Source organism: Solea solea, chromosome 13, assembly GCF_958295425.1.
Source record: "Solea solea chromosome 13, fSolSol10.1, whole genome shotgun sequence".
Classification (NCBI taxonomy): Eukaryota; Metazoa; Chordata; class Actinopteri; order Pleuronectiformes; family Soleidae; genus Solea; species Solea solea.
In genome coordinates this window covers 24,293,367-24,308,576 of record NC_081146.1, presented here as the reverse complement: position 1 = coordinate 24,308,576, position 15,210 = coordinate 24,293,367, and the positions used below count along the sequence as shown (strand labels likewise).

At 40.6% G+C, this 15,210-nt stretch overlaps 1 protein-coding gene across 2 annotated transcripts in view; it reads right to left on the bottom strand.

Annotated features, from left to right (window-relative positions):
- ntrk1 (neurotrophic tyrosine kinase, receptor, type 1) overlaps window positions 1–12,532 on the bottom strand; it is a 35,902-nt gene extending 23,370 nt beyond the window's left edge. The window contains exons 1-5 of one of the 2 annotated variants that reach the window (XM_058647543.1): window positions 11,603–12,532; window positions 5,379–5,453; window positions 4,328–4,399; window positions 1,160–1,228; window positions 575–729 (exon numbers count right to left, since the gene is read on the bottom strand). In XM_058647543.1, coding sequence (XP_058503526.1) covers window positions 575–729; window positions 1,160–1,228; window positions 4,328–4,399; window positions 5,379–5,453; window positions 11,603–11,799 — 568 coding nt within the window. In that variant the 5' untranslated portion in view covers window positions 11,800–12,532. The remainder of the gene's footprint in view (window positions 1–574; window positions 730–1,159; window positions 1,229–4,327; window positions 4,400–5,378; window positions 5,454–11,602) is intronic. The other variant, XM_058647542.1, reaches the window with a different exon arrangement.
- Between the last annotated feature and the right edge of the window lie 2,678 nt (window positions 12,533–15,210).

Genomic DNA, 15,210 nt, shown 5'->3' with positions numbered 1-15,210 from the left:
CGATTGTCTTAACTGATCAGGATGAATTTTGTCATGCTTCTGCAAGACAATAAGCAGGTAGATCCAGAAAGCCTTTCAGCTCCAAAGAAAATACATATTAATAACATATTATATATTAATAGATTTTAGGTGAAAAATGGTGCTTTTCCATTCCACACTTCTTAACTTGACTTTACACGGTTAGGTATCAGTAATGTTGTTTTTCCATTACTTCATAGTACCCCCCTGAGTTCAACGTCGCGCTCGTGACGACACTCTCTGACCAATCAGTGGCCGGCAGTCTATCGACATCACGTTTCAGTATCGGCTCAGCTCACTTGGAACCTCGCCAGAGCAGGTACTAAAAAAAAGCACCATGTACCAGGTACTGTCCCTAATGGAAAAGCCAAAAAACCTGAGTGGAGGCGAGCCGAGGAGTGCTCGAACTGCATGATGGAAAAGCGCCAAAAGTGTTTAAGCCTTGGCAGAGGTCTGTGCTCTGTGAGCGATCCTGATTCGATCGGACGTCTCACTGTAAACATGCATTATTTTGTATAATAAACAGTACAACAACAACATGAAATCTCAAACTCACTGCAATTATCGATCACCAACAAGTTGAGGGGAACTTCCTGGTTGTCAGAGAAACAGGACAGCATTTGGTTGTCCAGGTCACCTCGGTCATTGTGCTGCCACTCCTTCAGCCAGTAGAGGTCACATGAGCAGGCGAGAGGGTTGTCCTTCAGTACTCTGAGGAAGAAGAGCAAAAAGAAGAGATGGAAACATTACAAAGAGAAATTAATGTATCTTGGCACCCAATGCTGAGACCCATCAGTGGGTCCCGGATCAGATCTAGGACTGACTGGTCTACTTGACTCTACATTGAAGAGAATCTGTTTTCAATCTCCAGACATAGACACGGTTTTCAAAGCACATTTAATTTTCCTTCTTCATTATATGAAAAAGCTTTTTTTACTCAAGGACTCGTTGGCCTGTATCTGACTGTGGAAGACGACACAGGGATTGTGCTAATGCAAACTCCTGTGATTTGTACCAGAGGTTTCAGATTATCCCCTGCCTTTACAGTACATGGTGAAAATAGTCAGCCAAGGCATTTGCTGCTCATTTCACTCAAAAAACAGCTACAACCACTTGGTTTCAACTAAAGGAAGTGACTCACAGGTTGAGCAAAGGTAGATAATGAAACACCCTCCAGGAAATGTGCTCCAGAGAGTTTGATGCCAGGTTCCTGTAAAAACAGAGAAAAAACACGTTTCATTGTATATGAAATACATTCATTTGCAGTTAGCTTGTGAATTACCTTTGAGTTTCCAATATTATACACAATAAACAAATTGAGGCAACAGTAAGTATCACAGCGTCTTGCACAGTGTCTTAATGATCTGAGAAAAAGTATAAACCTTTCACAAAGAACCCACACAGTTTTAAAAAGGGAGAAAAAAAAACAAAAACAAAAAAAAGTTGGCATGTTCTTTTCTTTATTGTAATCCCGTCTTGCTCTGCTGTTGCATCCCACTGTGATTTGATTGCTCTCTTTCAGAACAATCCTTACCTGCTTTGAATTACTCTCAGTGGAAAACGTTAATGCATCCAAATGGGCTCTGATCAATCAACTCGGCAAGTATTTCACAACAGCCAGGAGCTGCGCTCATAAACACCTCGAGAACAATCCCTGAGGTTTACATGCTGTTCGGTACATTAGGTGATTAGTCGCAAACACTTCATCAGAGGAAGGACGCGCATCAACACAGTAGAGAAACTGACAAGAAACAGAGTTTCTTGTCAGTTTCTTCCCCTGTTTCCCCTGTTTCCCCTGAAACAGAGTTTCTTGTCAGTGCACTGTTGAAATCAGAGATTTACCTGTTATATGTGTATGCAGTGTAGGATTTCAACCTTCAAATAATGTCTCCGGGATTATTTCGACGGTTACATCAACTCGTCCATCTCGTTCAAAATTGCATTTAAGTCGTACTTTCTGTCTTAAATATGCCTACGGGCAAAAACTAAGTAACTTGACTTGATATGAGACAGCAGTTGTGTTTTATAAAGTATTATGTGTAGAATTTGCCTCTGTCAAGTGCCTATAAAAGTCTAATTTTAAGACCAAATGATTTGTAGTTTTAAGCATGGGTAATATATCACACGTGAGCCAATAAACACTCTTAAATTAAGCCTACACAATGTATAGATTGGATTGGATTGGTATAGGGAGGGCTCCACACCACTTTTGATACTTGTATAGCAACAGATATCAGTCTTTTGCCTCTTTCAAACAACTTAATTTGTACTGATATAACTATGTATATATGGTGTTTATGTAATATTAATGGTTTGAGTTAGATTTCACTTTTTTAAATTTTCCAACATCCAATCTAATGATTTAGGACTGATGTATGGTACCGGCCTGATACTGACCGAAATGACTGGATTGAGTCAGATTTCACTTTTTTCTTCTTTTTCCAACATCCAATCCAGTGATTTTGGTCAGTATTGGACTGATACCAATACTGTCATATGGTATCGGCTCATCCCTTGTAATGTACGCCATGCTACCATAATGAGGCTACAGTAGCTGCTTTCAATCCTCTCAGGCTACTAAAATATGATCACAGTTGCTCTCAAATGTCCCTCAGACAGTGAAGAAGCCAGGCTGTAAATAAACCTCCCTCTGAAGATGACAAAAAAGCTACACTGGGGAACACAAACATGAAAGCCAATACATATTCACTCTGGCAGGGCCAAGGGTTCAATTATTTGTTTTCCTTGCTCCCAAAAGTTCATGTCAGATGGGTTAGCCATTGGGGCTTATCCATTACCAGCTCGATTCCTCCACGGGTCCACAGGGGAAGAGCAGAGCCGGGAAGAACGGGTCATTCTCCCTTAGCCATGAGCGCATTTTAATGAAAGATGACTGAGGTTGAGGAGGATTGTGGGTGAAGACGACGGGGAGAAGGAAAAAGAAAAGAAGCCTGAGCTGCCTCCATGTTCATGTGCTTGATTTGGTTATTGCCAGTGCCTCTTTATCTCAGACACACATCTGTCACACGTAAGCGTCCCCCCTCCATATACAGCACCCGACCCCAGGCCACCCTCCTCCTCCTTCTCCACAGTGAAAATATTGATTAAGTGATAATGGACCCTTAGTGGAGTGTATTTATTATGCATCAGTTGTCGATAATCCGCCAAAGCGAGCGAGTAAAAGGTGACTGGTGGATGTCTTCTCCAATTTCTCAAGCTCACCCGTCACAGCCACCGCCGCCTCCAACCCAACCCTCGTCCTCAAAACCCACTTGTCTTTCAGATAAAAAAAAACCATCAGACATGTTGTACACACTCAAAGTAAACTGGCACAGGGACAAGATGGTGGAGATAACAGTCAGCTGCTAATGAATAGACAGATTTGATGGTTCCACTTGATATGTCCTCATAACATATAATGGTTCTGGATTGTTCTGGAACATTCACTAGTGCCAGTACCTGTTTACCATGTGCCTGCGTTCTGTGTATGTTAGATTTTGCCTCTCTTGGAGAATCTAGGTTACTCCCTTAACCTAAAGGTCACTGCCGTTTCACTTTTACTAGTGTATATATACGTATGTTCTGATTCTGCCTTCCCTCCAACAGTCGTGATGTAAAAGGCATCACTCCGTGTCTCCACAGCCAAAGACGAAATCAAAAATAATGCCATACTGAGAAACACAGAATCCTGTACAGCTGATTATCAGTATTGTGTAAACTCTTTTGACAATTGTTTGAACTTAACGGACATTCGTTTATACTTAAAAGTTCACTCTACAGCTTCTTTACCCTCTTATTTAAGCCTGAGTACTCACGCGGCACAGATCCCTGCCTGTGTGAGCACATGCACAACTCCTTATATGGACATCCTGTGTGTTTATAGGTCACATATTCAGGCTTTAAAAAATGCGTTTTGTCTTCTTGTGTGCCGTTGAGTCAAAGTTACAATTCATTTTTGGTCATGATGTAAAGTAGCAATAATTGCGCAGAAGTCACAAATTAGACCGTTTTTTCCTTTTCTTTTTGTTCATAAAAACGAGCCAAGTGAACTTTGAACTGTGACGTGTTTCCAGATGTCACAAATTCAATTCGATTTTAAACATTTGTGTACTTTTTTTGTTTTTTTTGTATCTGTACTCATAATAACCATAAACGTGATGACAAGCCAAGTTCAGCATCATTTCACGTTACATGTTCAGCATCAAAGAGCCAGCGAGCTCTGACTGACAGCAACAAATAGGCAGACGCACACACGGTCACAACAAGACAAAAGGGAAGACAATCGCTGTGTATTGACAAGGACACTTACACATACTGGAGCTTGGGGTTGTACTGGAAGGCATTGGCAGAGATGAGCCTCAGCTTACATGATGTGACAGTGCTGGAGAGAAGAGAAAACATCGATGCATGTCAAAACAAAGCTCAGGGACAGATTTAAAAAAAAACAAAAAAAAACACGAGACACATTGAAGCACATTTTTAACAGTTACTCGATTGTTTGTTTCCCGCCTCAAATGAACAAACATCAACACTTTTCAGATGTAAGTTTGTTTGATATAAGTACCTGGGAACCATCTTGCCTATATTCTCTTTATTTACTACCATGCACATGACAGAGATTATGAATAATGTGGAGTCCAGCCAGTTTCTGTTAAAGGTGCAGTGCGTAACCTTTGGTGATTTTTGTAATTGTTGTTGTTGTCATTATTATTCTATTGTGCACTTTTTCTGTTCTTATTATGAACAGAAACAGTGCAATAGTATGTCTATGCTGCGCCTTTCGTGTGAAAACAGGCTCTGTCAAGCAAAACTATCAGACCTGACAGGGAGCGTTTGAGTGAATACAGCAGCAGTGCTCAGTGCGGTAGAATTCACTTCTGAAATTTAACGTGGACACTTCTTTGCAGATGTCTCCCTCAAAAAAATCATTTCCTGTGTGCAGCACCTGAATATAAACGCTATCCTGAGACAAGCAGAGAGTCGTGTGGAGCTGATAGATTTAATCAGCATTGCGTTCTCACTCATTTGCCAACAGTCAATGGGCATTTCTTTATATTTAAAGGGATGCGCTAGAATTCTAATTTTTCAAATAGTGGCCAAAGTGTGTGGACACCAAGCTGGCACCAAGTCCTGGCAATGGAATTGTTGCCTATTGGTATAATGTCAAAACCTATACTAACACACTAACTAATAATCTGGGTGAACTTTCCTTTCTGAGGAGAATTTAGTAATCAATCAGCTGTGTGAAATGTCATTTTGTAATGAGAGATTGTCTTATAGAGCAAACAGGACTCGGTATATAACATTACAACTGTATTACACAATGTCAGTCTCCTGTGTGCGAAAGTAGAATAACTTACAGGTTCTTCAGCTCTCTGTAGTTAACGAGATCCAACTCTGTGATATTCTCCAGACCAACTTGGTTTTCTATGTAACTGTTTCATAGAAGAGAGAGGAAGAGAGACACAGAAAGAGCATTAAAATACACACACTTTAACTTGACCTTTTAGTTCGCTGGGTAGACAATGTTCACTTCAACTCTAAAGCTGAATGACAATAACAGACAAGACACAAAGCACTTGGAAATTATACAAAGTGAATACATTTCTTAACCGGGCATGAATGTAGAGTTATGTGTTTGAATTGTAGGAAACTAAAACTTTGATCAGATGATCAAAAAAATACTGATTTGTTAAGATGAAGAGAACAAAAGAGGAACATTTTCCCAAAATGGCCATCTATTAACTATCTCAACAAGGCAAAAAAATAGGCTGGACTGAAATGAGTCACCCCTGTAACCTTTGTGTCAATACTCAGCTAATTACTTCACCCACTTTTACAGGCGTCTTTATTCAGAAAGCAGAGGAACAACAGAGAAGGAACAGCATGAGAAGAAACTGTGCAACCCTGAGGCTAAGTACACGACAGTCAGAGCTATGGTGATAGACTAAAAGAAGGATTCAACCCCCACTGACAAGTGTCTGACCTTCCTGACATGCACTGAACAAACCATCAATGGATAACAAAACCAGCCGAGATGTCCAGGGACCCATGGACCACAAAGCTCCAATCAGAACTTAATCTACTACTCATGTGGAAAATGATAATGCCTTAAGAGATGTGAGGTAGATGAGGCTGATGGGAAATTCTTCTCAGTGAGTCATTTTCCACTTTTCCAGACACAGCCATTGCTCAGAATAACTCCCAAGCTGTGGATCAATTCAGCACTCAGCGCAAGGACGGCTTCGGCTCTTTTCAGGGGATGTTTACATGGACCGTTTGATCCGACCCACCAAGGATCCAGCCCGAGTAAACCGTCCTACACCTCTCACTGCACTCGCCGCACTCACTCATACATGAATGTTGTCCATTTAGCTCAGGAGGACACTTCATTGTGAAGCTGGTTTGAAAAGACTAGATTCACTCGATTCAAACGTTGAGGGATTTTGTCCACAACACAAAATATCCTTGAGAAAGCTTTCTTCTCCACATAAAATGAACCATGTAATTAAAAAATATTTATCATATTATTTCCAGGACAGGAGTTGTTGCAACCACAATAAAATATGAAGAATAAATATATAAAATTTGAATGTGCAGAGGTCTTACCGAACATGTATTGATGATTACCTGAGTATAGGTAATGTTTAATGTAAAGAGCTGAAGACCCAAAGGCTACAAACCTGTATACAGTATATTCCATTAATAAAAATAAAGTATCATTTATTAACTCATACTCATACCTGGACAGGTCACTAGACACCAGAAACAAACAAACATTCACTCTCACATTCACACCTATGGTCAATGCAGATTGTCCAGTTAACCTTATCCTCGGTTTTTTTGGGGACCAAGACCCTTGGTCAAACAGCAGTCGTTAGCATTTCCCTGCCTCCGTCCTTGGTGAGGGGTCGAGGCATTTATTCACCGACAAAGGGTTGAAGTAAGGAAGTAAAGAGGACTGTGCCTTTTTTCTGGAGTTCTGGCACATGATTGGATGTGGGATACTGAAAAGGTGACTGAGGCTCTCATTAACTCGACTACATTTTCATTTGGAAACGCCATTTTAGGACAAAAAAATGATATGACCATCCAGCCACAGTTTGGTGAAAAGTAAGAGCAGAGATTTCTGTTGTTAGACTGATGAGGTGAGAGTGAAAATTTAAGTGAGTGTTCAACGAGCTTTTTTGTTTCGTCATGTTGTCATCAGTCAGCAGTTAGAAAATTCAGTTAGAACATGGCAAAGGCTGTATATTGGTATATTTTGTATTCCATATATTATATTCTCATCTTGTATTAGAGTACACTTGTTGGTATGGTCAAGCTCAACCTTATTCATATAGCAGATTTTTAAAGACAAGCACCGTTGCCCAATAAAACAATACAAATAAAGAATGGAAGGAAACAAATACAATATATAAAGCACAGCAATAAAAGCACACAGAATAAATAAATAAATAAATAAATAAAAGGGCATCTAAAAATGAGAATAAATATACAGTATGTCAAGCTTAACTGGGATTAAAATTCAAAGCAAGTGTGTAGATCTTGACTTAAAAGTGTCATGTGTCTGGGCAGCTCTTATGTGACCTGGCAGACTGTTCCACAGAAAAGGCTCCATCTAATTTTAAATCCATAACACAGTAACTATTGAACTGAAGATTTAGTTACAAGTTGTGCTGCAAATCAGGTCACTACAGAGCCCAGGAGGTGACATCTGTGGACAAAGAAAAATGAAAAGAATTTCAAATATGCAAGCATATATGCAAACACAAACGTATCTGATAACAAAGTAAAGTACCACAAGGAAATGCCAGACAACATATCCAACAGATAATGCAAACAAAGTTGCATACCATAAAACAAGTGAGAAGAAGTAGAACTTATTGGCTCCCACAAATAGTCTGCTTCCTTTCATTTACTGTCTATTTGTCAAGTAAATGTGTAACACATTATCTAAATGTACATATGTTTCGTCAAGAGTGCAGCAAACAAGTGAGAGCCCCTACACCACCTGTTAACTTGGAGCATTTACATTAAATCTTTACATTTCCTTTTAAACACTTTCAAACTTGGACACTGCTTTATTTCCAATTCACATCATGTGAAGGCAATGCATTTTGAAGTTCAGATTGTTCCTTAAGTTGGCAGTGAACAGTTTCTGGATATTTTCGGGTAAAAGATCATTTCTGTCTTTGAACATTATTTGTACCATTGCAGACAGTAATTCTAACTGTAAAAACAATGGGTTTGTTTTTTCCAGATGACAGACATTGTGAATAATCCTTACTGCACGTTTTTGAAGAATAAATAGTGGTAATGTAGTTGTTACCCCAAATCTCAGCATGGTACTATCGTAAATATTATAAGACAAGAGTAGTATTAATTCTGTCTTTGCTTTATATATTACAGAAATACAATCTTTGTATGTACACATTTAATATGTGATTATTTCATGAACTCTTTTGATTTGACCCCATCAATCTTTAGTTTAACCTGTGCATTTGTTCTAACATTATTTTTGTTTTATTCAAAATCAGTGATAGAACCTGTTAATATTACCCATTAATGTTGTAAACAACACTAAACAATAAAAAAAAAACATTAGTGTTACAAACTGTAATACATTTGAAACTTTACATGATATATCATTGGGTAAAACATTTTGGGCCTAATACCGTTCCCTGGGGGACACCTAACTTCACAAACTTCTCCCACTTAAATAACTTTTGACCAATTTATTGATTAGTATGCAATGGTAGATTGTCTCAAAAGCTTTTCTTCACCATAATACAGTGTAATGTCTGCACGCTTCATTAGTATCCTCTAGATTATACTACAACACCTATTTGGAATTTATTTAGATTATACTATTACATCTATTATAATTTATGGGAATTTATTATGCAGAATATCAGCAAGAAATCATCATCATAATACAATGTAGTGCCTATAAAATAATTTTAGTAGACGGTCCCTACACACTCAGATCGCAGCCAGCTGACAGTTTTCAGATGAATATGAAGTTGTAGCCGATTGTCCGACTTATTTTAGTTGGAAAAAATCCATAACATGTGGCGATCAGTAACAATAACAAGCGTCATCAACGTGTTACAAAGTCTCAGGACAGTTGTTTCCCCTGCACAGATGTCACCTCCCGTGCTCCGTAACTCGCAATCGCAATATAGGTAAGAAAAACTGCAAATAGATATTTAATTGTTTAACCCTTATGGATGGATGGATCGGCGGGAAAATAATACAAACAGTAATTTTGACATGATGACAGCACTTTCTCGCGCGTGCCATTGTTTGAAACCGCCAGTTCTCCGTTTGTCAGCTGCGACACACAAACCTTTTTATTCATGTCTGATTGACCCACGCAGCAATAATGTGATTACAGGGCAGGTGGGCCCAGGATCACCCAGCGCCCTCACTTATTTGATTGAGCCAAGTGGGTTGTATATCATGTATTGTTCCCGGGTGGGGGCATTGACTGGCAATTCACGAAATTGAATTTATAACTCGGCGTATGATGAATTTCAGCTCCTGTTCTGCAGTTAATGGCTCCTTGTTTGTCCTGCACACCGGCTGTATTCGTATGCACGGCCAATACTGTGAGTGTTGTTGTTTGCTGGCATGTAGAGCGCCGCAATAAATGGAAGCAGAGGAAGACTCTCTCACTTATTGACTGAGTGGTTGCGAGAGAGAGAGAGAGAATGTCAAGCATCACCCTGAGCGCTACCAAGTACGCTTCACTGCAGGTACAAGGAAATACAAGGAGTAAGAGAGAGAGAGACTATAGGAATACAGAATACAGGAAAAAAAAACAGCGAGAGAGAGAGAAAGAAAAAGTGGAGAGAATCGAAATAGCATTTCACAAAAAAAAATTCAGTCTTAACTAGTGCTAATTGCTCTGATCCAGGGAACAGAACAAAGAGGGAACAGCGTGGCAGTGTAGAGAGTGACATTTAGTTTTCCATGCTGGAGCTGATGGTGGGTTGCATAATAATACAGCAGCCCCTTTTTTAAATCACAGGTGGTCAAGCTTCTACTTATTTCTTTCTTTTTTTTCTCCTTCAAAGTTTTAAAAAGCCAATGACAAATAACAGTCATCTGCCGCAGGCAAGTGACAACAAAAAAACGAGGCAGACGAGGCAGACGAGGCAGAGACTTGGACGAGTTTTAATCAAAGACTCTCTCACACACCGGCCCTCAGCTGCGTACATTATGGAAAATATATAAATAAATGACGCTTGTTGCGCATGAAGAACTGCAGCATCTACTTTAAAACTGCCAAACCACATGATGCATAATCAGAATTTCGTTTTTTTTCTTCAAACTCCATCATTTGAGCACCAGTTGAGCTCCAGCAAACTAAGGTCAGGTCAAGTGTTATGTGCAGATCAGCTGTTCCGACATTGGGAATTGAGTTTAGATTTGAGAAAATCCTAAATGGTTTCCTCTCATATTACAGCATGTGCACTTCAACAACGGTGAACAAAGGATTTAATGATTTAATCAATCTCAGGAACATGTGTATAACTTTCTGAAACACAAAAAAGACTAATGGAACCTCACTATTTAGTTTAGTTATCAGTGCTGAAGTGTAATGTTTACTTTGAGTCTGCTTATATTCTAAAAAAGTTTTTCCCCCCAAACTTTAGGACTGAACATTGGTCAGACCACATCAGCTGATTGTTGACTGTGGCCTATTTACTCAGTATAGAGAAGTGATCAGTACAGAGGGAAAGACAAGTTTGAATCTAGTGGATCAGCAGCAGAGCAGCAACTCAAGTCACAGAACAGTGATGATAACAAAAAGGCACATTTAAAACATTTCTTGACATACATTTCCACTTATAAATATAAACAAATAAATGATAAAATATCTGAGCATTTGAAGACCACGAGGCGACTCTCTGATGCAAACTGGACGGTATCGGTCCCGGCCACTTTATCATTTCTGAAAGCACCGATCCATAATTGATTACCAATAACTTGAAATGACTAAATTACGTTCAAGCCTATCCATCTCAAACAGCAGATTTACTCAGCTCTACCGTTTGGCTGAAGGTGAAAACAAGCAAAGCAAAGCCTTGAGAGCAGTAAGACATAAAGTAAGACATTTATGTTATTAACTGCCAAACAATGACAAGACAAACACACCTCATGTGTCATATCTCCATTCCAACAAGGGGAAAAGCACTACTAATGGAAGGGAACCATGTGTTTGTGCAACCAAAGCTGATACGGTCAGTGTAACTGCTCCATCTTCATCCAGCAGACACTTTCGCTTCTGTACCATATCAACCAGAGAACAACTGCTCTTCAAGGATACACTCCTAATCAAGCGTACAAAGCCACAAATGACCAGTTTTTCTTTTTCAAACAAAACTTTAGATCTTCATATTCAGATATGAAATAATCTGTGAGACACTTCCATTTTAATCCAAACTGAGACACACTAAACAAGCTCAACATCAACCCAAGAGAACACGAGTGAAAATCAAGCTTTCCAAACATTAAACAACATCAAGGCATGCTAGTGCATCCAGTGAAAGAGCAGGTGACGCGTCTTACTCACATCTCCGTCACGTTCTCGCTCTCTTGTGCCGGCAGAATCGGGATGCTGGCGAGACCATCAGGTTCCAGGCACTGCAGCATGGCAAAAGAGCAGCGACAAGTGGATGGGCATCCTCCCGAGGTTGGCGGCGGGGCCAGGCTGAGCAGGGCGAGCACCAGGGACAGGTGAAGTGCCAGGGCCCGGGGTGCCACAGCCATGCTCGAAAGAGGTTCTTCTCAACTGCAGCAGGAGAGGTTTGACAGCTGTAGCTGGAGTTAAGTGTCTGAGTGGTTCACTTAATGAAGAGTGAGAGTAGAGAGGTGCTCTCACACACTCTTCTCGTGGCTCCCTGGCAGGGATGAGATCCCAGCTGGTCAGGGTCTGGTACTGAGGCACAGCTGTACTGAGCAGCAGGAGGGGCAGGCAGGCAAGGGGCCTCTGGGGACATGGTGGTAGTGGGCTGCTGCCTCTCTCATTCTCCCTCTCTCCTCCACGATGAAGGGAGGGGCAAGATAGCAGGGGCCAGAGTCACCAGACACCTCAGAGAGCAAGAGAGAGGGGGGGGTGAGGAGTGTGGGTTGATGATGATGAGAGGAGGAGATGGTGAAATGGTGATGGAGATCTCATCTGTCCCTCCAGGAGAGAGGTCTGATGTCCCGCAAGAGGCTTGAGATGCAAGCAGAGCCAAGAAGTCAGGGCTCCTGGATGCCCGTGTTTGCATGAAGCACCGCTCACGCACTGGTTATAAAACCACTGCAGCAACATGGATGGATAGAGCTCTCTACCCAGGACTGATCATTGATTGTTGGTGTTGTGGACATTTTCGTGTGTTCCTGGGGTGAGAGGAGAAATGAAGAGGTAGAGAGTTCACCAAGTTGTCTTTGTATTTTTTATTCTGAGGATGAACAAACAAGTTCAACCTGAAAACAGGATGTTATGAGGTCTTATAGTTGAGTATAACCTCAACCTCACAGAAAAGAGGCGTTCTGCCCCGGACGCTTAAGCTTCTTTGATTCTTGCGAGTTCATTTGGGTTTCCTGGAATAAGTGCATATGTACCAATTCTATGAAGGGAAGAACAAGAGCATGAACAACAGGTCTATATATAGTAGCAATACTGTGTGACCTCACAACAGTTTACAATATTTCAAAGACTCAAGAGTCAAGACTCACGTTACTTAGCTGCAGTATTTCATCTTAAAAAAAACCTCAACTTCTCATGATATTGACAAGAAATAATTTGGTTTATGAATCTAGTTTGACTTCTTCCAGACTTTTTTCCACTATAGGTGTGCATCCCACTCCCCCAAAGAGCCAATCACAGGACATCCTGAAATCCATTGTCAGAATGACTTACTGCACTGCCACATCACACAGTCTGTGCATATCCAAAACCGTGCTAGTGTCAGTTGTGAAAACCCGGGCTAAATGTCTAACTGAACTCTGCCTCTCATATAATTTGAGTTGACGTGAGTTTACCAGAACTCTGCAGCTCACCTCTCATCTACTGATGGAGCAGTACAAAAAAATAAGACGTCTCTGACTTTACAGATTCAATTGTGGACAAAAAATAGTTGCACCTGAAAAGATGTGGAATAATAACCCGGTGGATTTTACAGAAGGGCCAAGTACAGCAATTACAAAGTTAGCACAAGATGTAAGGTTGTACCTGAAGGCACTTATACAGGACCATAAATGTTCTGCTATCTCATATAAACGCTCACTGGCTACCTATAACTGCCTGTTAATGTATTTATTGATTTAGGCATGTAGACATGATCAAAACAAGTCGCTGACGTTCAAACCGAGCATCAGAACGGGAAAGAAAGTGATTCACATGACTTTGACCACGGCATGGTCGTTGATGCCAGTTCAGCTAGTATATTGAAACTGATGTTCTACTGGGAACTTCATGCACAACGGAGAATTGAAGAGAAACGATCCAGTGCACAGCAGTTCCATGGACAAACGGTGTCTTGTTGTTCCCAGAGATCAGAGGAAAGTGGCTGGACTGGTTTAGGATGATAGAACCACGATGGAAAACCACACCAGAAGGCACTCCAGACACTTTATTCGGTGTCCTGTATACCTAATAAAGTGGTCAGGGAGTGTATATTAACAAGTATTCCTCCAAAAAGATTAAGAAACTGAAACAATAAAATCACTTTCTGTTGAGAGGGCAAGTTTCTGTGTTAAGTAATCGTGGCATGCACTAAAAACTTTATTTTTAATCTTTATGGAAACCATGAACAATGTTATTTATTAGCTGAAATGAAATACGTTAACGGAGGAAAAAACCTTAAAGATTAACGTCTGACTTCATGTGCCCTCTTTATAAAGTAAAACCACGCCAGCAGGTGAACTCCATGCATCCTCACCAACAGTGCGTCTAATCCTGTAACTGCTGCAGAGACCCAGCACCGTCCATCCCACATATGTTCTTTACATGAGCATAACCATGTTATACCCATGGGACAAATACTATGCCCCACCCCCATTCCTCTTAGTCACTCTGCATGAGTAAGGTCATAGTGTCCCGACCACAATTACTGGCCATAAGCTGAGTAGCCATTTTTGCTGCAGTCGTCAGGATTATCTAGTGGCTTAATTACTCTTCCTTTTACGCCTCTTTTTCTTGGGCTTAGCTCAGCAAATAGTGCGCAGGCACAAGGCGCTTATTCACAGGAAATGTGTTTCAGCTCGTCAGGCAGAGGAGTTAAAGGACGATAAGCTGCATTTCCTGGGCGGTGTTATTGACAACTTACAACACGATCTTCCAAAACAAGCAAACGAAACCAACCAACGGGTTGTTCGATGCATAATCTATACAGATTTCCATTTTTTTAACCAGTAAAATACAAAGGCCAGCTCAAATATGACGAGAGCTCCAGACGTCACGTGACTCAGTTTGCTCACAGCGCCATGTGGGCTGGCAAAGCTCCTGAAAGATGAACGGTACCAGTGCCAGTATCAACCTTTAAGAGTTCACTGCACTCTTAAAATCTCCATAGACCAAGCAATACATCACAGAATCTGACAACAGTGAATATGCTATCTGTGCGTTGAGTGACCTACAGCTTTTCACCTGTATGGATTATTCCAGACCCGCAGCATTACGACATCATCAACTTTCTGATAAACTTTACCCCACTCGACAATGCATGACGTAAGTGAGCAGCGGTTCAGTTGAAGCAAAGGATTAAGCAGGTTCTTCGTCTTTTGTTTAAATGCATTTATATTCACATGAACACAATCATAAATCATAGCCACAACACGTCCTTGTAAAACAATAACCAAATCAAGTCATTTCCATTCACCACCTTCACGCTCATCATCAGCTTCACCTGCCTTCTAAACTTTATAAAGTTGAAGAAAACACTCAAACAATCAAAGTCTATAAAACATCATACAGTAAGAGGTTGTTTGTTTGTTTGTTCATGATTACATCCTGTCTTTTGAGCAACACATGGCCTAGTGGAAAGGGAACTTGGCTGGTTGCCGGTTAGAAACCTAACAGGTTTTTCCGGCTCAGGTACCTCGCTCAGAGGTACCCCCATTGATTGGGTTAGTTGGAGACTAGGGATGTCACGATTACCATATAGGTAGCAACTCAAACGGAGCGAAAACAAA